At 56.0% G+C, this 27,719-nt stretch overlaps 3 protein-coding genes across 10 annotated transcripts; all 3 read left to right on the top strand.

Moving 5' to 3' along the window:
* Positions 1–425: 425 nt before the first annotated feature.
* INCA1 (inhibitor of CDK, cyclin A1 interacting protein 1) lies at positions 426–5,795 on the top strand. The gene is made up of 6 exons (XM_036452449.2): positions 426–757; positions 3,328–3,441; positions 4,104–4,143; positions 4,393–4,583; positions 5,039–5,201; positions 5,409–5,795. The coding sequence occupies exons 1-6, from the start codon at positions 714–716 to the stop codon at positions 5,550–5,552; spliced, it is 696 nt and encodes a 231-aa protein (XP_036308342.1). The 5' UTR covers positions 426–713; the 3' UTR covers positions 5,553–5,795.
* Positions 5,796–6,153: 358 nt separating this feature from the next.
* Positions 6,154–23,079, top strand: CAMTA2 (calmodulin binding transcription activator 2). Of its 8 annotated transcripts, none has more exons than XM_036452410.2 (23): positions 6,154–6,303; positions 7,550–7,643; positions 7,809–7,912; positions 9,269–9,336; positions 9,422–9,557; positions 10,126–10,197; positions 10,449–10,602; positions 10,923–11,057; positions 11,685–12,625; positions 13,225–13,351; positions 14,796–14,930; positions 16,887–17,002; positions 17,581–17,765; positions 18,496–18,574; positions 18,755–18,977; positions 19,214–19,515; positions 20,551–20,747; positions 20,990–21,173; positions 21,388–21,459; positions 21,562–21,582; positions 21,756–21,925; positions 22,103–22,177; positions 22,275–23,079. In XM_036452410.2, exons 2-23 carry the CDS (start codon positions 7,613–7,615, stop codon positions 22,336–22,338), a joined length of 3,591 nt encoding a protein of 1,196 aa, XP_036308303.1. In that variant the 5' UTR covers positions 6,154–6,303; positions 7,550–7,612; the 3' UTR covers positions 22,339–23,079. The 8 variants fall into 8 exon arrangements, with proteins under 8 accessions (XP_036308303.1, XP_036308301.1, XP_036308306.1 ...); XM_036452408.2 differs by having other exon boundaries at positions 10,111–10,197; positions 22,275–22,482; XM_036452409.2 differs by having other exon boundaries at positions 6,233–6,303; positions 7,555–7,643; positions 10,111–10,197; positions 22,275–22,482.
* Positions 23,080–23,168: 89 nt separating this feature from the next.
* On the top strand, positions 23,169–27,363 carry SPAG7 (sperm associated antigen 7). The gene is made up of 7 exons (XM_045586632.1): positions 23,169–23,360; positions 25,768–25,835; positions 26,052–26,140; positions 26,281–26,365; positions 26,479–26,568; positions 26,661–26,817; positions 26,910–27,363. Exons 1-7 carry the CDS (start codon positions 23,276–23,278, stop codon positions 27,017–27,019), a joined length of 684 nt encoding a protein of 227 aa, XP_045442588.1. The 5' UTR covers positions 23,169–23,275; the 3' UTR covers positions 27,020–27,363.
* The last annotated feature ends 356 nt before the right edge of the window (positions 27,364–27,719 follow it).

Genomic DNA, 27,719 nt, shown 5'->3' with positions numbered 1-27,719 from the left:
CTTTTTCAGGACCCACTATCCTCTTTCTAATCTCTAGGTCTGCTACTGGTCTCAACCCTCAATTCTCTAACTGCCCCCAACCACAAATTCCATACCACAATCCATAGAAACCTCTGTCCTACCTAATTTCCACCTGCCATCCCTTTTCATTTCATCATCTCCTAATTAAGGAACTTAACTGCTATTTGTAAATTTCACCTACTCTATACATTTGGCTTCAGAAAATTTATTTTCTCCTTTATCTTTTTTAAAATATATTTTATTGATTTTTTTTTCTACAGAGAGGAAAGGATAGGGATAGAGAGTCAGAAACATTGATGAGAGAGAAACATCTATCAGCTGCCTCCCACACACACACCCCCACTGGGGATGTGCCCACAACCAATGTACATGCCCCCAACCGGAATCAAACCTGGGACTCTCCAGTCTGCAGGCCGATGCTCCATCCACTGAGCCAAACCGGCTAGTGCTTCTCCTTTACCTTTTACCACATCCACGTTTCCTAGGCTCTCCATCTTCAACCTGCATATTCAGCTAATAGACATGTCTGGCACCAGGAATACCTTTAAAGCTCTCTTTCCTTTTCAGGACCCACTATCCTCTTTCTAATCTCTAGGTCTGCTACTGGTCTCATCCCTACAGCCATTTCCATGAGTGAATGACTCATTTTTCATTATCCTCCTAGCCCTCAGTCCAGCCAGCCCAGTCCAGTCATGCAGGTACAGGAAGATGGAGACAACCTCATCCCCTTTGCCAAGTGAGTCGTCCCCACCCAGTTGGGAGAACAGGGACAGGATGAAGGGAAGATTGCATGCTTGGGCTCTTTCCTAAGAAGAGTTGGAAATAAGGAACAAGAAGCTCAATGCCTGGGCTCAGGGGATTGATGACTCATTAATTTATTCAACAAATAATTTTTGAACACTGCATTGTTCCAGGCACTGTATTAGGCACCAGGGATTCAGCAAGTAGAAAGACAGGGGTCCTGTTCAAAGGGCTTACATTCAAGAAGGAGGAGACAGAATATGCAAATAAACCTCATTTCAACTAGTGAAAAATTAAAAAAACGAGAGTGTAATAGGAAAATAGAATGTAGTGAGGTGATTGTGAAAGACTGTTCTAGGGAGGTGAATTTAAATTGAAATCTGAACAATGAGAAGGGGCCAGTCTGATAAGAACCACTGGGGAGAAAACGGAATCGTAGGTTTTATTTTTTTACTTCTTTGGAAGGGAGAGAGGGGGAGAGGAAGAGAGAGAGAATGATAATTGATTGAATGTCTCCTGCTCGAGGCCTGACTGGGGCTGGGATCAAACTCAAAGACCCTTCAGCGTGAGGGCCGTGGCTCTGACCATTGGGGAGCACCAGCCAGGGAGGAATAGCAGGTCTTTTAAAGCTCCCAGAAACAGGCTTGGTATCTCTAGGACCAAGATCAGGCCAGTGTAACAGAAACTTAGGGATGAGAGAAATACAGACAGTAAATTCAGACAGGCAGATGACCTAGTAGGCCATTGAAAAGAGTTTGGATTTAACTCCAAGTACAGTAGAAATCAGTGGAAGTTGGTGTTTTTTTTAACCCTCACCTGAGATTTTTTCCATTGATTTTTAAAGAGAATAGAATGGAGGAGGAGAGACAGAAACATCCATGTGATAGAGACACATCAATTGGTTGCCTCCCACATGTCCCAGATCAGGGCTGGGGATCCAGCCTGCAACCCAGGTAGGTACTTGACCGGAATAAAATCTGAGACCCTTCAGTCCTCGGACCAATGCTCCAAGCACTAGAAAAACCAGGTAGGGCAATCAGTGGAAGTTTTTAAGCAAGGAAATAACTGCAGGCTTTTTTTTTTTTTTTCTTCAACTTTTTTATTACAGAAAATTTAAACAAATACAGAAGTAGAGAAGGTAGCAAAATGAACTCAGCTACAATAATTGTCATTATGTGGATAATCATCTCATCTGTATCCTCACCCAGCCTCCTACTACTCAGATTATTTTGAAGTAAATCTCAAATTATACATCATTTCACATGATCACTTCTAAAAGATCACTCAAGCTGTTCTGTGAAGAGTAGTTTGTAAGGATCAGATAGAAAGAGGCCATTGCAATAGTCCAGGCAGTGTAGCAGATGAGCTGGAATATGGTGATGGGAGTGGAAATGAGGAGGAGTGGTCAAATATGGGTATATTTTAGATGTAGAATTGATAGGACTTGCTGATAGATTTGGAAGGTGAGGGAAAAGGAGGTATACAGGTTTGGGGCTCTAAAAACTGGGCATTAGGGGCCTTTCAGTGAGATGGGAAGGCTAAGAAGATGTTGAGTGGGCAGTTGAACCTGCAAGTCTGGAGTTCAGGAAAGAGGCCGGCTAGAAACACAGATTTGGGCGTCATTAGTGGTATTTAAAGTTATAGGGGCAGGGGGAGATTAAGTCATGGGCCTGACTGAGATCACCTAAGGAGGGATGGGAATGGAGAAGATGGAGGGCTCAGGTCTAAGCCCTCAGACACTCTCCTCCTAGAGAGCAGGAGAGCAGTCATCATTCAATCCGCAGGCTTGGAGGTGAGGAGCACTGATCTCAAACAGCTCCGAAATTCCCTCACCACCTTCAAAGACATTAGTCTTCCTGAGATAGGGGAGGCGAAGCAGGAGTAAACAGGAATTCTGCTCTCCTGCATCCTTGCATTAACCTGTCAATCATCATCTGAATAGCTGATCGCTGGGCCTTCCTATTTAACAGCCCCGCTTGCTAAATATGTTGTTCTCTGGTTGTGGGGTGTAGCAGCTTGAGATTCAGTGAGATCTGAGGCTCAACAATAGCCAATCTCCACCCTCATCCCAGCTCCAATCTCCTTTCAAATCAGAGGCTTTACCACCTTCCTCAGCTAAAATGGATTAAGTGGGGACATAGCCTGTGAGCGTCTGAGTAGTTGTAAGGTCTCATGGAAAGACAGGGCCTCTGGCTCTAGCCATTTGGCTCACTGGATAGAGTGCCAGCCTGCAGACCAAAGGGTCCCGGGTTTGATTCTGGCCAAGGTCATATACCTTGAAAAAAAAGGGGGGGGGGGAGCACATACCTTGGTTGCAGGCTCCTCCCCAGCCCAGGGATCCTGGTAGGGGCACATCCAGAAGGCAACCAATCAATGTGTCTCTTTCACATAGATATTTCTGTCTTTCCCTCTCTCTTCCACTCCCTAAAAATCAATGGAAAAATATCCTCGGGTGAGGATTAACTAAAAATAAATAATAAATAAATAAGACAGGGCCTCTGAATCCCTGGGGTGAGTAGATATAAGGGCAGAGCCAGACCCTAGCCTACCTTGTCCTCACCTCAGGTGTTCCAGAGTGGTCAGCCGATCTTCACCCCCAAGCTTGCCTTCCCAGAGCCTCAGACTGACACCCCAGCGTTATGGAGACATCTTCTGGGACAACCTTAGTCAAAGGCCCAGGTGGGTAGAAATGGAGAAAATGAGGACTAACTGGAGGTGGGAAGGTGAGGCTGTACAATTTTTTTTAAATATATATTTTATTGATTTTTTTAGAGAGAGGAATAGAGAGCTAGAAACATCAACCAGCTGCCTCCTGCATGCTCCCCACTGGGGATGTGCCCACAACCAATGTACATGCCCTTGACCAGAATCAAACCTGGGACCAACTGGTTCAAAGACCAGTCCCCTGGTCCAGGAAGGATCTTTCCTCTCCAGGCAGCTTCAGTCTGCAGACCAATGCTCTATCCACTGCGCCAAACCGGTTTCGGCGAGGCTGTACAATTTTTAACACTCATAAAGCTTTACAGTCCTGGCCGGTGTGGCTCAGTTAGCTGGAACAAGGAGAGGTGACAGGTTTGATCCCTGGTTGGCACAAGCGAGGAGGCAACCGATCAATGTTTCTCTCTCCCTTCTTCTCACTCCAAAGTCAATAAAAGCATGTCCTCAGGTGAGGATTAAGGGGGAAAGCTCTATGGCAATATGCACTAGTCTGGGAATAACTGCCTCGCTGGCTGATGGTAGCTCCTAATGCCAGATAAACAGGTGGTTGGGAGGGATCTTTAGAGAAACAACCCGGGTGGGGGTGCCTCTCTGCACTTAGCCCCCTTTCTTGTGCTTCACAGCTCCACCTGGATGGAAGAACAGTGCACCCCACCCCTGCTGGTATGACAGATTTTCTGCCCCTCACTACTCCCCAGTTAAAACTGCACCCCAGCTCTCCTAGTCTATGTCCCCTCTAGTGCCCCCCAACCAAAGCACGGAGCAGGCCCTCCTATCTATCAGTCGTGTTTTCCTGATCACAGCCGTTTTCGTGATCTGAGCTTCCCAAGACCCTGGACTCCCTATGTCAGTCGAAGCTCCCCGGAGAGCCCCAGTTCTGCCATCTCTCTCCTTTCCCCTTCTTCGGCACAGGGAGCCACTGGTTCTTCCCAGCCTGGCGTGTACGGCCCTGAGGGGCTCCCACCCCCTGAGCTGCTCTTCAGAAGAACGAGAAGGAGGTCCTATTTGGCAGGAATGCAGGGACGTGGGGGCATCCCAGCCCGAGTAAGGGCTGTCACTTACCACCTGGAGGACCTAAGGAGGCGACAGCGAATCATCAATGAGTAAGGAGAGACATCTGGGCTCCGGGCCCCTAGCAGGGTTTGGAGGCAGAATGGTTTGAGCTAAGGAAGGGGTGGACGATTTTGAAGGAATTGGAGGTTGTTTGGGAATGAATCATGAACTTGGTGGGACTGCAGCAGAATTTCCATAATGTGGGAAGGAGGGAACTAAGGGATGGTGCATGAGCCATAGGAGCTGGAAGAAGTGGAAACTGGATCACTAAGCACAGAAAAGCACTCCAGAGAACTGGAGGATCGTGGGCAGCTGGTGGTCACCTCTGAGTTCTTGGACCAAAAACACTTCAGTCTGAGGGGAGCAGACAGTGGGAGTGGAGCGTTGGAAGTCAAAGGACAATGCCCCTGGGTCCCAGCTTGCAGTGTTTTAGGACAGAAAGGTGAGGAATGGAGAGACCGGAAGTGGCCTCCAGGCACCCCTGCTAAGCCTAAAATCTCCACAGACTAAAGAAGGCCCAGTGGAGCAGCTCTGGCGCTGCAGCCGAGCCCCCGGTGCCAGGCGAGGCGAGCTGTGGGCTCCCCAGCACCAGCGAGCGCCCTGATCTGGAAGAGGAGGGGGCAGCCTTCCCACAGGAAGAACACGTCCTCCCTCCTGGCAGGGCCCAGGTCCGGTCCGAGAGGAACCCGGAGGGGGGATGGAGGGTGATGTGGGTGCCGGGGCTTGTATGGAGAGGCATCGGAAGCCAAGAGCCAAGTTGGCTTGCTGGGTTTGAGGGGAACAAATCAGAGATGTGGGGGTATCTGGGTATGGGCACTGGGAAATCTGGAGGGACATACTTTTCTTTCTTTTTTCAATCTTTCTCTTCTTTGCAGCTGCTTTGGTCTCCCTGGAGTCCCCTGGTCCAGGAAGGATCTTTCCTCTCCAGGCAGCTGAGCTCTCTGACCCCCTGCAGCGCTTTCAGAGCCAGTAGGAACCCCCTTTCCAGTACCTGGGGGATGGAGCTGCCCGAGGAATAAGGAAGAACCCTAAGGAAGGCTCCGCAGACTGAAGAGGCCCATGGATGGTAAAGAAACCATCCTGCCTATCCAACAATGCTGGCGCTGCCTCAGGGACCCAAGCCGCCTCCTTGTCGCTGGAATCACCCCCAAAGGCGTTTCCCCGTTTTTAGTCCTTAGCCTCTCCAGCTTCCCCTCCCATCTCTGCACTGGGCACTAACAGCCCCCGGGCCCCCCCTCAGCCCCCCCCCCCCCCCAGCTCCCAGGCCGGTGGACAGCCTCGCTCCCCGCAGCGTTCTTTTCCCGGGTCTTTCATTAAAAGGAAAACACGTTGAGCCCAGAGTTGTCTTTCCGGGAAGCAGTGATGGAAAGGCTCGTGGGCAAGCTACAATGAAGTCGGGCTGGGTCCCCGAAAGTCAAGGAATCATGCTCTGGGCGAGAAGTCTGCCCCCCAAGTCCAGCGCTCCTCGCCCAGCACCGGGCAGCCCCCGCGTCCCACCGTCACGCCAGCGGGACGAGCTTCCGCCTCCGGGACCCCGGGACCCTGCCCTCCACCCCGCTGCCTCCTCAGGGGCTTCCCGGCACTGAGTCCACCCGCCAGCGCCCCACCCGGAGCCCCACGGCGGCACCGGTTCCCTCCGCGACCCTCTTCCCTTAACTGGGAGCCCCGCCCCGTGCGCAGTGACGTCGGACGCCGCTGTCAGCCGGCGCTGGGGGGGGTCGGTGTGGGGTAGAATGGCCGCTGCCGCCGTCACCTGCGGGACCCCGGGAGGTAAGAGCCAGGGCCTCTGGCCCGCCTCCCCGCCCCCGCGCCAGGGGGCGCAGCTCCACCGGCCCCGCCGCGGCGCCGCGCGGAGACCACCGCCCTCCTCCTGCCGCTCCTCCCGCTTCCGTCCTCCTCCCCCGCGCCGGGAGCCGCTCCGCCCAGGGCCCCACCGCGGACCTGCGCGCGGGGACTGCCTAAGGGACCCCCGGGCCCCCACGGCCCCTCGGGCGCCGCGCGCCCGCGGACTCTGCTCCATAGCTTCCCCAGAACATCCCTCCCTCCCTGCGGACTGGAGGCAGGACCCTCCCAGCTCCGAGCTTCTCTGGGGACCACTGCCCCCCGCGGGGGGCCGCCCTGGGCCCGCCCCGCACCCTAGTGGGCGGCCTCGCCCGGACTGTGCACCTGCGCCCTGGGCGGAGTCCTCACCCCAACCCACGCAGCCGAGCTCGGAGGGGCCTCCTCCCCCTCTTCATCCTCGGACACCTGGCGGAGCCCGCACTGACAGCCTCCTCCAGCTCCATCTGTTCCCCCGGGAGGGTGGGGGCTCAGGCTGGAGCGGGGTGTAGATGGGGTAGGGTCCGCTGGAGGCCGGGGCAGCAGAGGCTTCTGGGGAGGGTGGGGAGAGAGGTGGGTGAAGGGTGGAGAGGGCTGTCAGCCTCTGGATTGTCCTGAGGGTGGGAAGCTGGGTCGTGGGTGACTATCCCAGGTTGTCCCAGGCCTTGACCATCCTGGACCAGAGCGAGAGGTGAGGAAAGGTTGTCAGATCTGTCTTTCCTCTTGGAAAAATCAAATAGAGAAGGGACTCAGGGTGTGTCTTCTAAGGCCTCGCTCTCCACTGGACTTAGATCTCCTGCCCAACGCCCAACCCCCAGCATCCAGGCTCTCATTTGCCAAACCATTCTCCAAGGACCGGATGCCCTGAGTCCCAGTCCCCAGGACCTGACCCCGCCAAAGCCCCAGCCTCCTCCAGAGCCTACGCTGTAGGACCTGTAGGACGCCAGTCCCGTCGGTGTCTCCCCTCCTCCACCCTGATTACTGACTCTTCCTGATTACTCTTCTGTCGTGGGCCCCGCTCACGTTGGTTCCTGGCACCAGGTCTGGGCTCTCCCCCTCCCCCACTCTCACATCAGAGCCTATCCCCTTCCTTCCTCTCTTCCTCTTCTCTCCCATGGCCCAGTTCTGCGCTGCCTCTCCCACCTCATCCTGGATAAGTGTGAGGGCTTCGGCCGTGACCTGTTCTCTCTTATCCCAGCACAGACTCCCCCTCCCCCCGGCCCCTCCGGCCAGGGGTGACCTTGCCCCTGGAGCCCTCACCATGAGTACCAAGGACACCACCGAGGTTGCTGGTGAGTCGACAATCCAGGTTCCCACTTGGGACACAACCTCCCTCCCTCCCGGCCCTGAGGCGCCTGTGGTTCTCGGACTCCCTGCTATCCAGTCCTCCCAGTGCTCTGGATTCGGCCCTTTGCCCTGGGCCCGCACCCTGAGCCCTCCTTTCTAATTTCCTCCAGAGAACAGCCACCACCTGAAGATCTTCCTCCCGAAGAAGCTGTTGGAGTGTCTTCCTCGATGTCCACTGCTGCCTCCAGAGCGGCTGCGGTGGAATACAAATGAGGTTTCCTAGGGAGCTTGGGGGATCGGGGCGTAGCAAGGCCTGGTGAGAGGGAATGAGGGTCTCCCAAGTGCAGAGCACTGTTCCCCGCTCTTTGGGCGTCCCAGGGGAGGTATAAAGACCTGCATCTTGTAGGAACTCACTTCTTGGCATGGCCACCTGAGTAAGAATAATAGCTACCACCTCCACAGTATTTCTTACAAACCGGGTACTGCGTTAAGCACTTGACCTCCACTATCTCATGCTGCAGCTCTGATGATGCTATCTCTAGAGCAAGCACGGTTATCCCCATGGTGTAGATGAGGAAATGACTTACCCCATGTGCTTTTCTGACTCGCTCCAGAGCTCCTCTTTTTTTAATATATTTTATTGGTTTTTTACAGAGAGGAAGGGAGAGAGATAGAGAGCTAGAAACGTCGATGAGAGAGAAACATTGCCTCTTGCACACCCCCTACCGAGGATGTGCCCGCAACCAAGGTACATGCCCTTGACCGGAATCGAACCCGGGACCTTTCAGTCCGCAGACTGACGCTCTACCACTGAGCCAAACCGGTTTCAGCCAAAGCTCCTCTTTTAACCACCACTTATGCTTTGCTCCTTCTGGAGGGCACGTCCTGTGTTACACACCTTCTGTGCTCCCTCCTCCCAGTGCTTTGTATGTACTTGGTGGTTGATCATTATTGATTTGATTATTGGACTAGAAGAGGACTGTCAGTCAAAAGGGGTGTGTGTGTGTGTGTGTGTGTGTGTGATTGTTAGGGCCACAGCACTTCATGGAGCTCTGGGAAGGGATTTGGTCAATGAATGGCTAGGATTTCCCGACTCAAAGATGTGTACATGGCACTTCAGACTTGTACAGTGCTAACACTGAGGATATTGCTGCTCAGTTCAGGGAAGAATCGGTGGTTCAGTCTGGCAGGAATGGTAGGTGCAGTGGTAGGTGAATGTATGATAGGAGCGATGGTTTGATCCCTGGTCAGGGAGGACCTTGGAGTCAGGCTGAAGAATCTGGAATTCCTGGTGAAGTTTTCTGAGTCAGGAAGTGGCACAAAAGTGGAATTTGGAGAGTAAAATAATGATGAACAAAGAATGACGAAGAGCTTGGGTCTGGCCCCAAGGTAAAAGCCCCAGTTGGAGGGGAGGGAGGGAGTCAGGCTGATGGAATTCCAGAGGTTAGACTTTTGTTTGCGATGGAACCTGGGATTCTTAGAAGGGCATGAGCCTTGCTGGGTCCAGAGAGCTGGCAGCATCCTCCATTAGCTGCCAGAATTCAGTAGAGAGAGACCCTGAGGGGTGGCCAAGAGGCCAGTCTGAGACTGGTTGCAGGGGACACCCACCTGAGTTCCTCCTCTTCCACAGGAGATTGCATCCTACTTGATCACCTTTGAGAAGCATGAGGAGTGGCTGTCCTGTGCCCCAAAGACAAGGTGAGAAAGTTCGTGAAGGTGCGAGTGGCAGGGGTCCTGGGTTTTGTTCATGGAACTCAAGGCCAACCCTACCTCCTGCCTTCAGGCCTCAGAATGGCTCCATCATCCTCTACAACCGCAAGAAGGTGAAATACCGGAAGGATGGCTACCTCTGGAAGAAGCGGAAGGATGGGAAGACCACCCGAGAGGACCACATGAAGCTGAAGGTCCAGGGCATGGAGGTAAGCGAGGCATCCTGCTCACCTGCCACGGCCCGCCCTTCTCAGCCCTTAGCTGGGTTCCAGCCCCATCAGGACTTGGGACCATTGTCTGCCTCGCCACCCTCCCTTCTCACTCGCTTTGCATCAGCTGGCTGATAGCCCACCCTCCACACCCCATTTCCCTCCACATCCCGGCTCTGCAGCCCTTAGGGTGTGCCTCCCCTGGAGGACACCAATGCCCAGCCCCCTCACCTCACTTGCATTTCCCTCGGGGGTCCAAGCACAGGTTTATCTTCCCCAAATCATTGCTCCTCATCTCAGTTGTGTTCTTGCCCCGCCCTCGGATTTCCAGATAGTCCTATATCTCAAATGTGATCCTCATCCTGAGGCCCGGGGCCCAGTGTGCCCTCCTCCTGCCTCTCACCCGTGACTGGGGGGGCTGGGTCTTTGAAGGGGTGGGGAAGGGGTGGGGGTGGGTCGGGGTGAAGAGGAGCTGGTGGGAAGATTGGGATTCCTGCAAAGGGACTGAACAGAGGAAGAGTTGGGGAGCAGACTAGCCCTCCCCCCACCCCAGCCTGTCTCCTGGCAGTGTCTCTATGGCTGCTACGTTCACTCTTCCATCGTCCCCACATTCCATCGGCGCTGCTACTGGCTGCTCCAGGTAAGGACGGGAGCGCTCAGGGAGGCACCCTCTTCCTGGCTCTTTGAGGGACATGGAGTCTGGAAGGGCGCAGTGAAGGGTGGCTAGTTCTGAGTGGGTAAAGGGGCTTGGTTGGCGGGGAGTTTGGGATAGAGAGAACCAGAACTTGGGGATGGAGTGGGCGGTTCCGGGGGGAAAAATGAAGACCAGGAAGCCAAGCCCTTGGATCTCAGGGCCCCATCGTGCTCTGTGTGTGTGCCCTGTGCCCTCAGAACCCGGACATCGTCCTTGTGCACTACCTGAACGTCCCCGCCCTGGAGGATTGTGGAAAGGGCTGCAGCCCCATCTTCTGTTCCATCAGCAGCGACCGGCGAGAGTGGCTCAAGTGGTCCCGGGAGGAGTTGTTGGGACAGCTGAAGCCCATGTGTAAGGCAGCAGGGCTAGGACGGTGCTCCCAGGGAGAGTGGAAACAGGGCCCTCCCAGAGGCACCAGGAGCCTGTGGGGTGACTATGTCCGTCTAAGCCAGAGGGAGCTTTCCTGCGGGGGTGTTAGGCCTCCTGGCGAGTTCTCACATGGAGAAGGGACAGCTGTGAACTACAGATGCAAGCAGTCTCGAGGCTGCTGGCCTCTGTGCCCTTGGCCAGAAGTCTTGGAGCATCTCAGGTGCTTGAAGGAGCCGAGCTGTGGAGGTGCTCTGGGGACTTTTGTGGGGGTCCCATAGCACTTCCCCCCACCTCTCCCCTAGTTCATGGCATCAAGTGGAGCTGTGGGAACGGGACGGGGGAGTTCTCTGTAGAGCAGCTGGTGCAGCAGATCCTGGACACCCACCCGACCAAGCCTGCACCACGAACCCATGCCTGTCTCTGCAGTGGGGGCCTTGGTGAGTGACCCCGACTTTGGAGCTCTCGTCCTGACTGGCCACACTGCACTTAAGCCAGGGGGGTATCTATCTTGCTGGGATCTGTATGCCTTCCCATCTGGGTGTGCACTGACCCCGGCTCCTTTTTCTTGAGTCTTGGCAGCCCAGCTTTTTTCTGCCTTCTACTCTTAGCAACTCCTTCTACCCCAGCACTCCCACATAGACCCAGCCTTAGCTTTTCTCCTAATTGGTACCCCAGTAGTTCTCTTCTTTTGTCCTTTTTTTTTTTTTATGGTTTTACCTATTTTTCTCACCTTTCCTCCAAGCCCTCTGTCCCCGCCTCTCCCGCTCCATGCTCCTTCAGTCCTGTTTAAATGAGGAAGGAGTATTTCTGCTGCCCCGCAGTGGCCATAATCAGTATTACAGCTCTAGTATATAGCAGATTCCCAGCCACTGCATGAAGGTGTGGGGAAAGGTGGGGGTGGGTAAGGGTTAAAGAGGAATTTGTGGGAAGATCGGGATCCCTGCAAAGGGCCTGCACCGAGGAAGAGTTGGGGAGCAGACTAGCCCTGGCCCCACCCCAGCCTGGGGATGATGGAGAAAGATGTGTCCCATCCCTTCTCTCTTCCCTGCCCCTTTCCATTCCAGGTTCCGGGAGCCTTACGCACAAATGCAGCAGCACAAAACACCGCATCATCTCTCCCAAAGTGGAGCCCCGCGCTTTAACCCTGACCTCCATCCCCCATCCCCACCCCCCTGAGCCCCCTCCCCTGACAGCCCCACTTCCCCCAGAGCTCCCCAAGGCACATACCTCCCCATCTTCTTCCTCCTCTTCCTCCTCTTCCTCGGGCTTTGCAGAACCCCTAGAGATCAGACCTAGCCCTCCCACCTCTCGAGGGGGGTCGTCGAGGGGAGGCACCGCTATCCTCCTCCTGACGGGACTGGAGCAGCGTCCTGGGGGCTTGACGCCCACCAGGCACTTGGCTCCCCAGGCTGACCCGCACCCGCCCATGAGCTTGGCAGTGGTTGTCGGCTCGGAGCCCTCTGCCCCACCAGCTCCTCCCAGCCCTGCCTTTGACCCTGATCGTTTTCTCAACAGCCCCCAGAGGGGCCAGACATATGGAGGGGGGCAGGGGGTGAGCCCAGACTTCCCGGAGGCAGAGGCTGCCCATCCGCCCTGTCCTGCCCTAGAGCCTGCTGCTGCCCTGGAGCCCCAGGCAGCTGCTCGGGGTCCCCCTCCACCGTCAGTAGGGGGTGGGAGAAGAGGAAACTGCTTCTTCATTCAAGATGATGACAGTGGAGAGGACCTTAAGGTCCAGGGGCCTGCCCCACCCATACCTTCCCCCCCTCCTTCCCCACCCCCCTCCCCTGCCCCCTCGGAGCCATCGGGCAGGGTAGGCAGAGGGGAGGCCTTGTTTGGAGGAGCCAGTGGGGCCGGCGAGCTGGAGCCCTTCAGTCTTTCGTCATTCCCAGACCTTATGGGAGAGCTCATCAGCGAGGAAGCTCCAGGCATCCCTGCCCCAAACCCCCAGCTCTCACCTGCTCTCAGCTCCATCACCGACTTCTCCCCAGAGTGGTCCTACCCAGAGGTAAGTCTCTCATGCCCGTCCCTCTTACCCCATGGTATGGGGCCTAGTTGCCATGGCTGCTTAGTCCTCCCAACCTCTACTTTTCCACAGTGTGGCTCCTTTCCTGTTTCCATAGTCCTTCTGACTCACCCTTCTCCCTCCCTTCCCATCCCAGCTGCCCAGGGACTCATTCCCCTGGTGACGTTCACAGGGAGGGGATTGAGGCCACTTAGTGCGGGAGAAGAGAAGACATAGTGGGGATGTGATTGCAGACTGTGGGAAGCTAAAAGACTGTGTCTTCATTAGTAGGGAAGTTCTGCTTTATGCTGCCCTAATGAGGGGAAGGAGGAACTATAGTTGGGGCCTAAAAAAAGGACTTCCTCCTGATGACAGCTATCTGCAAATGAGTCAGTAGCCTTGGGTGAGGCTAGCAGGCTCAGGAGGAGGGCAGGGATATTGGGGAGGAGGGACAGACTAGGTGACCTTACCCCAGGGGGTCCTGTCCAGTCCCTGTACCCCCAGACTCTAGCACAGGGCCTGAGAGTCTACATTACTGAGTGAGTGAGTGAGTGAATACCAACAGAGCTCTAGCCACAGGGCCCTCTGACTTCCGTCCGCAGGGTGGGGTCAAGGTGCTCATCACGGGTCCTTGGACGGAGGCCTCCGAGCATTACTCCTGTGTCTTCGATCACATCGCAGTGCCAGCATCGCTTGTCCAGCCTGGCGTCTTACGCTGCTACTGTCCCGGTATGAGGATGGGGACTAGTGGGGGAAGGGACTAGCTAATGGCATTTAGGACTTCTGGAAGCACTGGGGGCAAACGTGTTGAGTTGTTCCTGAGAGCACACAGCATTCAGTCCTGAGGCTGAGTCCCACGTCCTCCAGCAGGCAAATGAGCCTGGGCTCAGGTGTCAGAAGGTCTGGGTTCTGGTCCAAGAAATCTGCTCCTTCCTGGACTTGTGACCTCAGATACGTCTGCTCTTTTCCCGGGTCCTTGGCCTCCCCTCCTGCAAGGTCAGGGAGTCTCTGATGTCTGTTCCGGCCTTAGAGCCAGAGTCTAGCTCTTGGAAGAATGAAAAGGGAGAGATGTTGGTCTCCTCCGATCGAAGGACATTGGCCTCCGTCTAATACAGTCACCGTTAGCCACCTGTGCCCGTTGCAATCAATGAAAACTAAGTCAAATTTAAAGTTCAGTTCCTCAGTCACACTACCCACATTCTGAGTGGTCAGTAGCCACCTGGCCAGTGCTGCCCTATTGAGCAGTGCGGATAAGCACTTCCATTATTGGGCAATTTTTTAAAAAAAATATATTTTATTGATTTTTTTACAGAGAGGAAGGGAGAGGGATAGAGAGCTAGAAATGTCGATGAGAGAGAAACATCGACCAGCTGCCTCCTGCACACCCCATACCAGGGATGTGCCCGGAATTGAACCTGGGACCCTTCAGTCTGCAGACCAACGCTCTACCCACTGAGCCAAACCGGTTTCGGTTGGGGAATGTTTTGTTAGGCAGTGCTGGTCTGGACGTCACTGCCAGAACAACCTCTAGTCTCTGCCCTTTAGCCACCACCCTTGCCCTCGACCCTGCACTCAGCAGTCAGCCAGCCTCACTGTGAACCCCAAAGTCTCCCCAGTGGCACGGTGGCAGCTTTGTCACTGATGTGTGAGTTCTCCCCCATCTCAACAGCCCTGTTCAGTGGTGCACAGGTGGTGCGCCAGGGACCGGGGCCTGATGGCTCCCTTTCCAAGGCCATAGCGGGGACATCGCTCTCACTAGACACCGTTGGTGAGCAGCCAGCTCTCCTTCCTCCCGTCTTAGCAACGGGGCCATGACGTCTGGACACTGGTTTTGGGAGACCAGGGGGTGTACACTCCATCAAATTACTTATAAGTATGGGTGTCTCTTGGCCCTCGGCTTCCAGGCCTTGGTGCCGAATAACAAACATCCTTAACTACAGGGCCCAGAGTCCAAGGGGTCGCTGGCCCATAGCAGGTATTGAGTTCTCAAAGGAAAGGCATCCCTTCCCAGTTAGTGCCAAGGCCCCCTTCTCCCCCCCAAGTCAGCAGCCTGTTGGCCCACAGCAGGGGAGCCGGGAGGCTCACTGTGAAATGACCGTCCGTGGCTCCGACACGGAGGGCCAGAGAAGGCGCTGGTGGGGAGAGCCCCTCTCACTGACCTTGCCCTCCCCAGCCCATGAGGTAGGGCTGGTGTCTTTGCAGGTGGCCGGGCGGGAGGGGCCCCTTTCTGCCTCCGTGCTCTTTGAGTATCGAGCCCGCCGATTCCTGTCCCTGCCTAGTACTCAGCTGGACTGGCTGTCACTAGATGGTAAGTTAGCGAGGCCTCTGATCCCCAGCGTCGGGCCCCACAGGCTTTGAGCATGACACTCTTCCACGCCTCAGCGCTCAGGTCCACCACCGAGCCCACGTGTACCGGCCTTTCTCAGCTCCCACTTCGCTGGCCGTTTCTAAATGCAGCGGCAGCTTTTCTCCCCTCATCTTCCCTGTGCGTCTGGAGCCTGTTTGCCGCAGTCTTGTCCTGCCTTCTCCATCCCAAAGAGGCGGGAGTGGGGACAGGGCCTAGAGCAGTCGATATAGGATGTGCGAGTGTGTACATGCATCTAGACCTGTATTGTTTTCTTCTCCATAAAGATAGGTATTTACTAGAGGAAATTACAGAAAAGCACAACCTAAAAGTGAAAACTGCCGATGCTACTCCTCAGTAATGTCTACCACTTTAATAGCATGCTGTACTTTCTCATTCAAACACACAAAGAAGTGCAAACATGCATGTGTATGTGTCTATTTTTTTAAGTATATTTTTATTGATTTCAGAGAGGGGGGAAAAGAGAGAGAAACATCAATGATAAGAATCATTGATTGGCTGCCTCCTGCATGCCCCACCTTGGGGATCGACCCTGCAATCTAGGCATGTGTCCTGGGTAGGAATCGAACCGTGACCTCCTGATTCATATTTGATATGTATAGGTGTCTCGAATACATAGGTCGATGCTCAGCCACTGAGCTGTGCCGGCTGGGCTGTGTGTATTTGCTTAAATCCAGCACTGGCTTTGAGAAATTGTTTCCCTCTGCTCCTGCCTCTTTCCCAGGGTGTGTGCTTCTCTGTCTTCTCCTCTGGGTGTCTCTGTTGCCGCCTCTGGGTGCCTCAGTTCTGCGGTCACCCTGCGGTGTCTCCCGCCATGCCTGCTTGTCTCGCTCCGGCTCGTCCTGGCTCACCGCCCCTCAGGGGGCTGTGTGTGGGTTGCCCCGCAGCCTACCATGGGATCTTGCCAGGCCTCCCGGGCCTGCTCTGTCTTTCCTGCGGTGACTGCCCCTTGCCTTCCTGTCCTGTCCCTGCCTAATCAGTTACACCATCGCTCCCCGCCCCCTCTCATTTCTCCTTGGACCAGAGTCTTCACTTGTCCCTCTCCTTCTCTTCCTTGTTGCTGTTTGGAACAGTCCCCAGCTTTCCTTCGTCCTCTCTCTCCTCTCTTTGCCTTGTTTAGCCTTTCTGCTCTCTCTCCTCCCTGTTATACAAGGGTTTCTACTCATCCTTGTCCACCTTCCTCCCCACCATCACTTCCGTGCCTCGGCCCCTTCTGCCTAGCATCTCAGCACATCCCTGACCTCCAGCCTGTTTCTTGATGCTTGTTTTTCCATGGCTCTGATCCCCTCCCGCCCCTCCTCCTTGTCCTTGTGTGATCTCAAGAGGGGACAGATATAGCTTTGGATGTGTGTGTGCGCGCGCGTGTGTATTTGTGCATGGGGTGAGGGGAGGAGGAGGAATGGATGGCTATCCATCTCTGTCACGTTCCCTCCCCACCATCCTCTTTGTGGACAGCTGTGGGGGGCCAGGAGGAAGGGGCGGTGCTTTTCAAATCACAGTTCCTGAGCGGTTTGGGGCTCACAGAGTCCTTCAGCCCCAGCATGGGGGACAGAGGTAGTGCCTGGGGAAGAGCTGACAGCCTTTCCCCGTTTCCCCGAGGAGCAGGCTGAGGGAGTGTGTGTACGACCTGGAGCAGTTCGAGGCGGGATAGTATGTGGGAATTCCTCCTGTGTCTGCCTCGAAGGACACAGCTGTGGTTCTGGATTCTGGTCCTGGGTCGATGAGTAGTGTTAAGAGCCCTAGCTTAAGGACCGAGTTTCAGAGGGGGGTGGGGAAAGGGGCTGAAGAGGTAAGAACGTGATTCAGCGTCTTTACCTCCCAGACCCTGGGGTAGGTCCCGTTCTGCGTTAAGGGCATCGCCTAGACCCTGCCCACAGCCCCCATCCCCTTCCCCCTCAGACAACCAGTTCCGGATGTCCATACTGGAGCGGCTGGAGCAGATGGAGAAGCGGATGGCAGAGATCGCGGCAGCTGGCCAGGCACCTGGCCAGGGTCCTGACGGGCCTCCGATGCAGGTACTTCCATGAGGGAGCCAGGGAGCGGAGGGAGGGTCTTCCTAAAGAAAATGGCTCTCACTCTCCCGTCCCCCACCGCCTCAGCCGGCCCTCCTCCCCAGCCCTGACGTCACCCTGCTCCCACCCCCGCCCTGTGGCAAGAGTGGCTATTCTGGGCACCCTCTTGGCATGACAGGCTTCAGACTATTTCTGGTCCGAAGAAGGGTGGAGGTGAAGGAGAGGGTGGGGGAGGGGACCAGGAGGTTGGGGTCCCGTGCTCTGGGAGTCCTGAGTGTCTGAGGGAAGAAGACAGACTGGGAGAGGCATCTGTGGATGTGGCACTGGCACAGCACGGGCGGGGGCTGGGAGATCTGGCTGCCAGAGGGTCTGCAGGAAGTTAGCTGTGGGAGTAGGGGACACCCAGGAACTTGAACTGGGAGAACTGGCAGGCCTTCAGAGGGGTGTGTGGTGGGAACCTGGTGTGAGGAGTGTGGGAGGGCAGAGTTAGAAGCTGAGAGGCCAGGTATGGGATGGCCAAGGCCATCTCAAGCCAGAGGACCACATGCTCAGTTCTCTGCATAAGGTTGTGTGTATTGCAGGATGAAGGCCAGGGGCCCGGGTTCGAGGCCCGGGTAGTGGTCTTGGTGGAGAGCATGATCCCACGCTCCACCTGGAGGGGTCCTGAACGTCTGGCCCACGGAAGCCCCTTCCGGGGCATGAGCCTTCTGCACCTGGCCGCTGCCCAGGGCTACGCCCGCCTCATCGAGACCCTGAGCCAGTGGCGGTGAGCAGGGCCAGCAGGGCGGGGACTGGGCAGCCACTGGCACAGAAGCGTCAGGGGGCTGAAGCCTTGCTACGAGGGAGCTGGGGTCACTGGGAAGGAAGAGGGGCTAGAAGATGTGTGTTGGAAGAAATTTTAACATCCCCTGAGTTACAAGACTGACTTTCTGCCCTCCTCACATTTATTTATTTTTCCATCACCATAGATCCTCTCTATGCCCGCCTCCACGGCCACCCCCTATCCTATAATCACCACACTGTTGTCTGTTGTCCATGTCATGAGTTTTCTTCATATATATATATATATATATATATATATATATATATATTGATTTCAGAGAGGAAGGGAGGAGAGAGAGATAGAAACATCAACGATGAGAGAAAACCACCGACCAGCTGCCTCCTACACACCCCCCACTGGGGATTGAGCCCACAACCCAGGCACATGGCCCTGGCTGGAATGGAACCCGGGATCCCTCAGTCCGCAGGCTGATGTTCTATCCACTGAGCCAAGCCAGCCAGGGCATGAGTTCTCTTTTTCCTTCTTTTTTGTTCAATCTCTCCACCCACTCCCAACAACGCCCCCCCCATCACATTTATTAATTTCTGACTGCCTCATCCCACTGACTGTAGTGCTTCTAGACAGCTGGCTTCCCAGGCTCTTCATTCCTCTGTCCCCACTTTGCCCACTTTGTCCCTAACTGGGCTCTGCTGTCCCTCCCCAAACCCTCCAGAAGTGTGGAGACCGGAAGCTTGGACTTGGAGCAAGAGGTGGACCCGCTCAACGTGGATCACTTCTCTTGCACTCCCCTGGTGAGGACACGCAGTCCCGTGCATGTGGGGCGGGGAGACGGGGAGGGGCCTTGCAGGGAAGACCTGCAGGAATGGGGAGGACGAGGGACTGAAGATGGGCCGCCTGGAGAAAGGGCCTCGGGCCTCACCTCCGCCTGTCTCCCCTCCTGTCCTTGCCCTGCCTTCCCCCACCCCCCTTAGATGTGGGCATGTGCCCTGGGGCACCTGGAAGCTGCTGTGCTCCTTTTCCGCTGGAATCGGCAGGCGCTGAGCATCCCCGACTCGCTGGGCCGCCTGCCCCTGTCGGTGGCTCACTCCCGGGGCCACGTGCGCCTGGCCCGCTGCCTGGAGGAGCTGCAGAGGCAGGAGGCGTCAGCCGAGCCCCCGCTTGCCCTGTCGCCACCCTCCTCCAGTCCAGACACGGGTGAGGGTTACCCCTGATCTTTTTAAGGGGGGCTGTGGGTGAGACGGTAGGCCAGGGAAGCTGAAGAGTGGGAGACAAAGTGTGGGAGGGGGGAAATGGAGGAGGAGGCTGGGAAGGGAGATAATACCAACAGGAACGGACAGACAGGGAGACGGACAGCAAAGACGGGGCAGGTTGGAGACTCGAGGGAAGGGAGATGGCCCCTGCTGCCCTCACCCTCCTCCCTTACCTTCCAGGTCTGAGCAGCGTCTCCTCGCCCTCCGAGCTGTCCGATGGCACGTTTTCTGTCACATCAGCCTATTCTAGTGCCCCCGATGGAAGTCCCCCCCCTGCTCCTCTGCCAGCCTCTGAGATTATTATGGAGATGGCCCCAGGCCCGCTCTCCTCTGGTGCCCCAGAGGCCCCCCTGCTCCTCATGGACTATGAAGCCACCAACCCCAAAGGGCCCCCACCCTCACCACCTCCTCCCCCGCCAGCCCTGGATGCAGGGGCTGCTCCAGAGGAAGCTTACAGCCCCCCGGCTGTGGACGTGATCCCGGTACTGCTCACGTGATGGAATTATGAGGGCTAGAGAGAGGGGGGTGGGGGGTGGGCGTGGGGGGAGCCAGCTAGTCCCTGAAACAGATGGAGTCTTGCTTCAGTTTGGGAAGCAGCAGCTATCTACCCTCCTTTTTGGACAGGCAAGGTCATCCTCTGCTTAACTTCTACCAGAGCTTGACTCAGAAGTCATGAGGCATCAGAGGCTAAAAAAATCTGGGGAGAATCTTCAGTGAGAGCTGGATTGTAGGGGTTACCTGTTGATCCATGAAGAGACAAGCTTCCTGGGGAACCAGAGTGATGGAGGGGAAATTGGGAGGGTTGTGGGAGAGAGAGCTTGGAAGATGGAGGTACCTGGCAAGGACTTGGAGAGGAGGAAGCTGGTACATAGAGAAAGCTAAGGAACTTGTGGGGTAAATAAATGAGAGTAGCTCTTTAGGAATAGCAAGAACCGGAGGACATGCGGGCTTTAGAGAGGCTGCTGGATCAGCGAGGGCAGGGTAGCACTGTAAGTACAGAAAACTTAGCGGTCCCACAACATGGGCCGTGTTACACGTGGCCAGCAGGAAGTGCTGCGGGGTCAGGACTGGCGTGGAAGCCAGGCTGAAGCCATTCTGTGGGGCGCTGTGTGGTTGGCTGAGCTGGTTCTTGGAGAGCTGAAGGGGGTGGGGGTGGCAGGCGTGGCCAGACCTGTGGGAATGATGTGCTGGCATGGGCCCGGCCTGGGTAGGACAGTAAGCAGTCAGCCTGGGAGGCTAAGTCCTTCATTTGCTCAGCTTGACTCTCCATCTGGAGTATGTCCTTCCCACCCTGTTCTCCACAATGTCTCAACACAGGCGGAGGCCCAGTGAGTACAAACGCGTGAATGTGGAATAGGGGCTGAGAAAGGCGGGGCTAGAAAGGACAGCAATCCCTGATGCCTCATCTGGCGGTGAGAGGAGGAACAAGGCAGGAAGGGGACTGAGGCTACAGCTGTGTCAGGGCAGGAACACCTGGCAGTGGGGACCCCCAAGACTCACCCCGCTTCTCCGTCCAGGTGGACATGATCTCACTGGCCAAGCAAATCATCGAAGCCACGCCGGAGCGGATCAAACGAGAGGGCTTTGTGGGGCTGCCCGAGGCGGCAGCCTCCCTGCGGGAGCGGACAGGGGCCCTGGGGCTCAGCGAGACCATGTCCTGGCTGGCCAGCTACCTGGAGAACGTGGACCACTTCCCCAGCGCCGCCCCTCCCAGGTGACCAGCTGAGGACAGAGCCTCCGGGCTCCTGTTCCAAGGGAGATGGGAAAGGGGAGGCGGCTTCCCCGCAGCCCACGATCCATCCCGGCAGAGGCCCTGCGGGCCTTTGAGGGCATCGAGGCTGGCTGTGCTCTGAAGCATGCTCTCCAGGCTCCGTTGGTGGGGCTGTCCCTTCACAGCTCCCCCTGGGCAAAGAGGGACTTCACATGCCCCATGACTGCCTCTCTCTGCCCCCACAGCGAGCTGTCTTTTGAGCGGGGACGCCTGGCGGTCCCTCCAGCGCCTTCCTGGGCAGAGTTTCTCTCAGCATCTGCCAGTGGCAAGATGGAGAGTGACTTTGCCCTGCTGACATTATCGGATCACGAGCAGCGGGAGCTGTATGAGGCAGCCCGAGTCATCCAGACGGCCTTCCGGAAGTACAAGGTCAGGAGGCCGGGAGGTCTCCGGGGGAAAGAATGACGCCATCTTTGAGTCAGGGCAGACTGTGGGCTCCCAGGACTTTGGGAGGGAGAGCAGTCACCCAAAGTGGCCTTGGGCGGAAGGTCAGGGGACCTCAGGCCTCAGGCCAGGTGGGAGGACAGGTCACACGTCTGTGAGGTGGGCCTTTAGGTGCTGAGGCTTCCTGCTTTCCCCTCAGGGCCGGTGGCTGAAGGAGCAGCAGGAGGTAGCAGCGGCTGTGATCCAGCGCTGTTACCGGAAGTACAAGCAGGTGAGTCCCTTCCTCTAAAGCAGAACCAACCACACACACCCAGCCCAGCCCAGAGCATCCAGAGTGCTGCTGGAGCCCTGACTCCCCTTCTCTCTCCACAAGCTGACCTGGATTGCACTTAAGGTATTAGGCATGAGGTCCGGGTGTGAGGTGGTCTGTGGTGATTCAAGCTTTTCCACGAGCGTGTGGATTAGGGAGAGAGAGAGACCTGCGCCAGCTGAACTCGGGGTGACCCTCAGGGGTTTGGTTTCTGTCCCTCCAATTCAGCCCGCCTCCTCTCCTCCCCGCTCCCACAGTTTGCTCTCTATAAGAAGATGACGCAGGCGGCCATCCTGATCCAGAGCAAGTTCCGAAGCTACTATGAGCAGAAGCGGTTTCAGCAGAGCCGCCGGGCAGCCGTGCTCATCCAGCAGCACTACCGCTCCTACCGCCGCCGGCCCACGGGCAGCCTGCCGCCCCGCAACAAGTAGGGGCCCGCCCCAGCCTCCGTGCCTGCCCGCCGCCCCCATGCCCACGGCCCATGGCCCCCCAACTCCCAGCCCTTCGTTCTGCCCTAGCCCTTCCTTGCGAGGGTCCCAAAGGGCTGAGGACGGGATGCCTGAGTGTTGGGTGAGTTTTCCTCATCTTTTCTTCCTTCTGCCAGAGGCTCCTTTCTCACCAAAAAGCAGGACCAGGCAGCCCGGAAAATCATGAGATTCCTGCGGCGCTGCCGACACAGGTACCCATCCTTCCTCCTTTTGCTCAGCCACCTCCATCAGCCCACCTCCCCAGGTCTGCCGGCCTCCTCCTCTGACTCCTTCCTTGTTTCTCTGCAGGATGAGGGAGCTGAAGCAGAGGCAGGAGCTGGAAGGGCTTCCCCAACCTGGACTGGCCACCTGACCTCTCCCCACTCTGAGGCCGCTCCCTGCTGTCCTAAGGGAGAGGGCCCTCTGGGGGAGGAGCCCCCTGTCGGCAGCTTTCCCAGTCACTCTGTTTTGGAGATCTCACGAGGTCTCTACCCGCCTCCCCCTCCAAAGTGCTGAACTCCCTCCCCACCCCAGCTCCTCTTACCGCTGGGCCGTGCCCCCTTTTTTGGCCCCTGGCTCCAGAAGACCCACACCCCACACGCCCGGATCTTCAGCCGTGAGCTCCGAGCCCTGCCTGCCCCTTGTCCACAGCTGCCCCCTGGCCTGCACCCGCCTCCCCCTTCCCGGATTGCCTTATTTATTTGTTGGACGCGTCTCTGAATGTATCGGCCTGGCCCCACCTGCCTTCGCCGCGCTCGCCCCTCGTGTTTCAGGGCCCACCGTGCCCCACCGACTCCGCATGTCTGCGTCCGCTTCCTCCCCTTCTGGCCCCGTCTCCCCCGTCACTCCGGCCTGGCCACCACCTCCGGGGCCCAAGGGGAGACTGTATATAGGAGCACGCTGCGGAGTCCACCCCATCCCATCCCTGACGGGAGGGGTCTGTAAATATGTAACATACAGAGTATAGTGAAGAGTCTATTTAAGGCGCCGCGGGGAGGGCTGCGTGGCCGGGCTGCGGCTCCCAGACGCTGTAGGGGCCTCCGCCGGCCCCACGAGCACTTTCTACTTGTGCATGGGCTTAGTTCCTGAGATGCCATTAAACATCGCTGCACCAGCCGGCCTCCGACTTCTGTCTAAGGCGGGGGAGGGGACCGGGGCGGGGCCTCGGCGGGAGAGGCGGCCGCGCGCCCGGCCGGTTCAGCGCCTGGGCGGGGCCGGTGCGAGGTTTCCCACCGCCGACGTGTTTCCGGCCTTAAAGGCATTTCGTCCTTCCCTTTAAGACGCACCGCCCCGTCTCTGTCACTCCCAAGATGGCGGACCTACTGGGCTCCATCCTAAGCTCCATGGAAAAGCCACCCAGCCTCAGTGACCAGGAGACTCGGCGCAGGGCCCGAGGTGAGGACCCCAAATTCACATCTACTTTTCCTCATTCGGTCCTCAGGACCGCGTTCTTCCTCCTTTAGGCGGTGCCGCCTCTTCAACCTTGAAAACCCCCTCAAAGGCCCCTTCATAGGCCCCCCAGAGTCCCTACAAGGGCTGCTGACCCGCCCGCTGTTCTCAGCGGACGGTGATTGGCTGCCCGAAGCCTAGCGCCGGCCTCCTGCCTCTCGCCTGGCCTTGCAGTCCTTGTTTTCTATTCGTCAACAGGCCCGCTTGTCCGCTGCTGGCGTGCTCTGATTGGTAGATTGCCTCCGGGTGCTCCTTGGCCCGCCTTCGGGTCGCAGGAGGGCGTGTTCGGTCACTCGGCCCCGCCCAACTCCGGGCTGGAGTGTCCCACGACCCATTCCCATTCTGATTGGGTCCAGGACACGCCCATCCGCAATCCTTTCACCTCTATTGGCCATCTTCAAGGTCTGCCTATTAAAGACCTTCCTCTGGCCCACCCACCCACCTCAAGCTCCTCCAATTGGTTGATGGGTCCTTTCGCTGTCCTATGCCCCGCCTACTTGATTTAACATCTTTCGAACCCTTCCTGTCTGTAGCCTTACTTTCCCCGGTTCTCCGAGTGGGTCGTGATGTTGATTGGAGAGGAAATGCCTCTGCCGGGTCCGATTGGCTGTAGGCTCCCACTTGCATTCTCTGAGTAACTTCCCTGCAGGCGGGCTCAGGAGTTCGCCTGCCAGCCAAGGGCGCGGTCGGCCCGGCGGTTCAGCCTTCCCCTGGGTTGCTTGCGCTGTGGCGTGTGAAGCAGTCAGACTGAATGTGGCTTGGGAAGGCCCCCACCCCCCAACCCTGCAGGCCTGGAGACCACAGACTAGCCCCGGCCCGGCCCCTGGCTTCCCACCCACCCGAGGGGCCAGGGCAGGCTGCATGCCTTCAGTGCGCTCAAGTGCTGCTTAATTCCGAAATACCTATTGTTTACTAAACGGTTGCTAGGAGCCGGGGTACCCTCAGAAGCCCACGGTCTGAAAGCATTGATGAAATGCACGTTGATTAAAACGATCACATAGAAGTTTAATCATCAGCTTGATAAGTGCTCTGAAAGAAAAATAGTTCTGAGAGCGACTACCTAGGGGTCTTTAACCTAGTCTGTGGAGGCCTGAGATCTGAAGTGAAGGGTAGATAATCCAGTGAGTAAGCGGGGGGAGCAGTGTTACAGGCAGATGTGTGTTTGAAAGCTCTGAGGAAGGAGGGAGCATAATGGGAACCGGCAGTTGGAATTAGTTCGTGCTCACCATGACTACCTGGGAAGACAAAGTTGAGAGTTTAATCACATGCCTGAGGTCGCCGGGTTACTAAGTGGCAGGGTTTTAAATCCAGGTGTGGCTTTTAAGCCTATGACTTGAACGATGATCATCGTATGTCCTCTCAGATACAGAGAGAACTCAAACCAGTTATCGAACACTCAGTGGCCACCGATGGTCAGAGTCCTTGATGTCAGGGGCCACAGAGGATAGGTGAACAGGGTCCCTGCGTCCTCGGAGCTTACAGGATGGCAGGGGAGACAAAGTTACATTAGATTGGCTCTCAGCACATGCTGTAGATGTCGGAGCTGAATGTGTGTGGGCCCCAGAGGAAGAAGTGAGTAACCCTGACTCATGGTGAAGCTCAAAGTTTGCAAGAGGAGGAAAAGCATTTCAAGCAGAAGGAACAACATGTGCAAAAGAACAACATGTGCAAAGGCATGGAGTGATTAGGAAAATGGGAAGAGGTCGGTGCAGCTAGAGCTAGTTGGATCCTGTGGAAGAAATGGGCCTTAAGGATATAAAGGATTTAAAATGATAAAAGAGAGGAGAGGGAACATAAGATGTAAGGATGGGAAGTTTCTCTACAAATGACTTTGAACACCTACATTCTCAAAGGAGAACGGTGTCAGATTAGTCATTTCAGCTTCATCTTGTCTGTAGAAGTGAGAAGTTGTGGGGAGGGGCGTAGGAAGGGGTTACAAAATATAGGTAGGAAGTTAAATAATTTCCTCTTTCCCATGTAGACAATGAGATGATGAACTCTTTAAGGACAGGGCCTTAGTCTGGTCTCCTTACCTCCGCAGGTGCCTTATAGTTCTTTGTATATTGTGGGTAGTAAATGTTTGTTAATTGGTTTCCCCTGTGAGATTGGGAAGTGCGGTTAAGCATAGTTCTAATCTTTGCTACTCCTCCTAAACTGATCTCTTGAAGGGCAAAGCTGTGTCTTACAGATCTTGGTGCTCCAGGGCCTAGTACAGTGCCAGGTTAAAAAATCGATAAATGCTTGGTGAATGAACAGTAGCCCTCCCAGTGGACACCAGACCTCCTTTGAAACCTTACAACCCTCCCCACCCATGCTTCTGCCCTGGCCTCATGCTGCCATTTCTCACCCCCAGAGCAGGCTGCCCGCCTGAAGAAACTACAGGAGCAAGACAAACAACAGAAAGTGGAGTTTCGTAAAAGGGTGAGAACAACCGGAGAGATCAAGGCAGCCTCAGGAAGAATTTCCAATGAGTCAGAATTAGAACTCAGGGATTTTGAAAATGTCTCAGGAGCGGTGAAGCCTGGAAGCTGATGGCATGGAGGCTGGGTTAGGTGTGGGGAGGCAAAGGCCCATAGGAAGAGGGATACTGGGGCAGAGCCATCATCTCATATGTTCTCCCCGTTTCCCTCTCCCAAGATGGAGAAAGAGGTATCCGACTTCATCCAAGACAGTGGGCAGATCAAGAAAAAGTTTCAGCCGATGAACAAGATAGAGAGAAGCATACTGTGAGTGCCTTGGGCTGGGGAGGCAGGAAGCGGGTGGCCAGGCTGGCATGGAAGGTCCAGGGTGGAAATCCACCAAGAGGAGGGTGCTAGGCCCCTCGTGGCTCTACATACTCTTTCCTCTGTCCTCCCTCCCCTCCCAGACACGATGTGGTGGAAGTGGCTGGCCTGACATCCTTCTCCTTTGGAGAAGATGACGAATGTCGCTATGTCATGATCTTCAAAAAGGTAAAAGGCCTGGGTTCCCCACTCGCTCCCTCTCAGCCTGTGCCCCCTTGGGAGAGAGAAATGAGATGAAACATGTACATGGAGCCTTGAGCTCATCATCCCTCCTTCCTCAGGAGTTTGCACCCTCAGATGAAGAGCTGGACTCCTACCGTCGTGGAGAGGAGTGGGACCCCCAGAAGGCGGAGGAGAAACGGAAGCTGAAGGTGAGTTATGCCTAGCAGTCCCTGGAGCCCACCACCTGGGAGGCGTTGGGGTCAGACCCCTGAGCACCAGTGCCACTCTTCTGCACCCCTAGGAGCTGGCCCAGCGGCAGGAGGAGGAGGCAGCTCAGCAGGGACCCGTGGTAGTGAGCCCCACCAGTGACTACAAGGACAAGTACAGCCACCTCATCGGCAAGGGGGCAGCCAAGGATGCAGCCCATATGCTTCAGGCCAACAAGACCTATGGCTGTGGTGAGGCCACAGTGGGAGCTGGGGAGGGCAGGGGGAGGGCAGGCTAAGGCACCGGGATCCTAGGCCCTCCCCACCCTTTCCTCTGTCCCTAGTGCCCGTGGCCAACAAGAGGGACACACGCTCCATTGAAGAGGCCATGAATGAGATCCGAGCCAAGAAGCGTCTGCGGCAGAGTGGGGAGGAGTTGCCCCCTACCTCCTAGGCACCCCGGCTCTCTGGGGCAGGGCGGGGAGGGACAGGCTGCTGCTATTACAACCCATTCTGGAGCCCCACCTCTGAACCACCTGCTAACGGCCATCACTTAGGCTGGAGGAAGCAGGTGTTTGATTCGTCACTGTTAAGAGTTTGGATATGTATGTGGTGTGTGTGTGTGTGTGTGTGTGTGTGTGTGAGAGAGAGAGAGAGAGAGAGAGAGAGAGAGAGAGAGAGAGAGAGAGAGAGAGAATGCACAGGTGGGTATTTAATCTGTATTATTCTGTTCTCCTTGGAACTTTCTTCCCCATGGGGCTGGGGTTACTTTACATTCAATAAACACTGTTTGAACCACTGTCTCGGTTTGTTTAACCAGAACAAGAGGTGGGTCCTGGAGCGGAAGAGAAGTGATTTTGGCTTGAGCAGGATAAAACTGTTGTTTGTGTAAGCCAAGGATAGCCAAATATTGGCCCTTTCATACGTGAAAGTATTTTAAGAGCACAATTGCTAGGGCCAGAGGGCCTAATTTTGGATACAGGCTGTACCAGTTTCTGTTTCCTTGGGTAGAATATTTGACTTTTTTGTGCCTCGGTTTCCTCATCCATAAAATGGGATAATAATGGTAACTATCTGATAGGACTGTTTCAAAGATTACACAAGTTGCCCTAGCTGGTTTGGCTCAGTGGATAGAGCGTCGACCTATGGACTGA

This window comes from Pipistrellus kuhlii, unplaced genomic scaffold, assembly GCF_014108245.1.
Source record: "Pipistrellus kuhlii isolate mPipKuh1 unplaced genomic scaffold, mPipKuh1.p scaffold_m20_p_23, whole genome shotgun sequence".
NCBI classification, from domain to species: domain Eukaryota; kingdom Metazoa; phylum Chordata; class Mammalia; order Chiroptera; family Vespertilionidae; genus Pipistrellus; species Pipistrellus kuhlii.
This window is presented reverse-complemented; position numbering and strand designations above follow the sequence as displayed.

What these genes read in the sequence shown, in the direction of transcription:
- INCA1 (XM_036452449.2), top strand. Translation starts at nt 714, where the DNA reads ATGCAGGTACAGGAAGATGGAGACAACCTCATCCCCTTTGCCAA. An exon ending in AACCTCATCCCCTTTGCCAA is followed by an intron (nt 758 to 3,327) that starts GTGAGTCGTCCC and finishes TCCTCACCTCAG; the next exon opens with GTGTTCCAGAGTGGTCAGCC. An exon ending in CGACAGCGAATCATCAATGA is followed by an intron (nt 4,584 to 5,038) that starts GTAAGGAGAGAC and finishes AAATCTCCACAG; the next exon opens with ACTAAAGAAGGCCCAGTGGA.
- SPAG7 (XM_045586632.1), top strand. Translation starts at nt 23,276, where the DNA reads ATGGCGGACCTACTGGGCTCCATCCTAAGCTCCATGGAAAAGCCACCC. An exon ending in ATGTCATGATCTTCAAAAAG is followed by an intron (nt 26,366 to 26,478) that starts GTAAAAGGCCTG and finishes CTCCTTCCTCAG; the next exon opens with GAGTTTGCACCCTCAGATGA. An exon ending in AGGAGAAACGGAAGCTGAAG is followed by an intron (nt 26,569 to 26,660) that starts GTGAGTTATGCC and finishes CTGCACCCCTAG; the next exon opens with GAGCTGGCCCAGCGGCAGGA.
- CAMTA2 (XM_045586625.1), top strand. Translation starts at nt 7,613, where the DNA reads ATGAGTACCAAGGACACCACCGAGGTTGCTG. An exon ending in CCCAGCGCCGCCCCTCCCAG is followed by an intron (nt 20,748 to 20,989) that starts GTGACCAGCTGA and finishes CTGCCCCCACAG; the next exon opens with CGAGCTGTCTTTTGAGCGGG. An exon ending in TGACCTGGATTGCACTTAAG is followed by an intron (nt 21,583 to 21,755) that starts GTATTAGGCATG and finishes CCGCTCCCACAG; the next exon opens with TTTGCTCTCTATAAGAAGAT.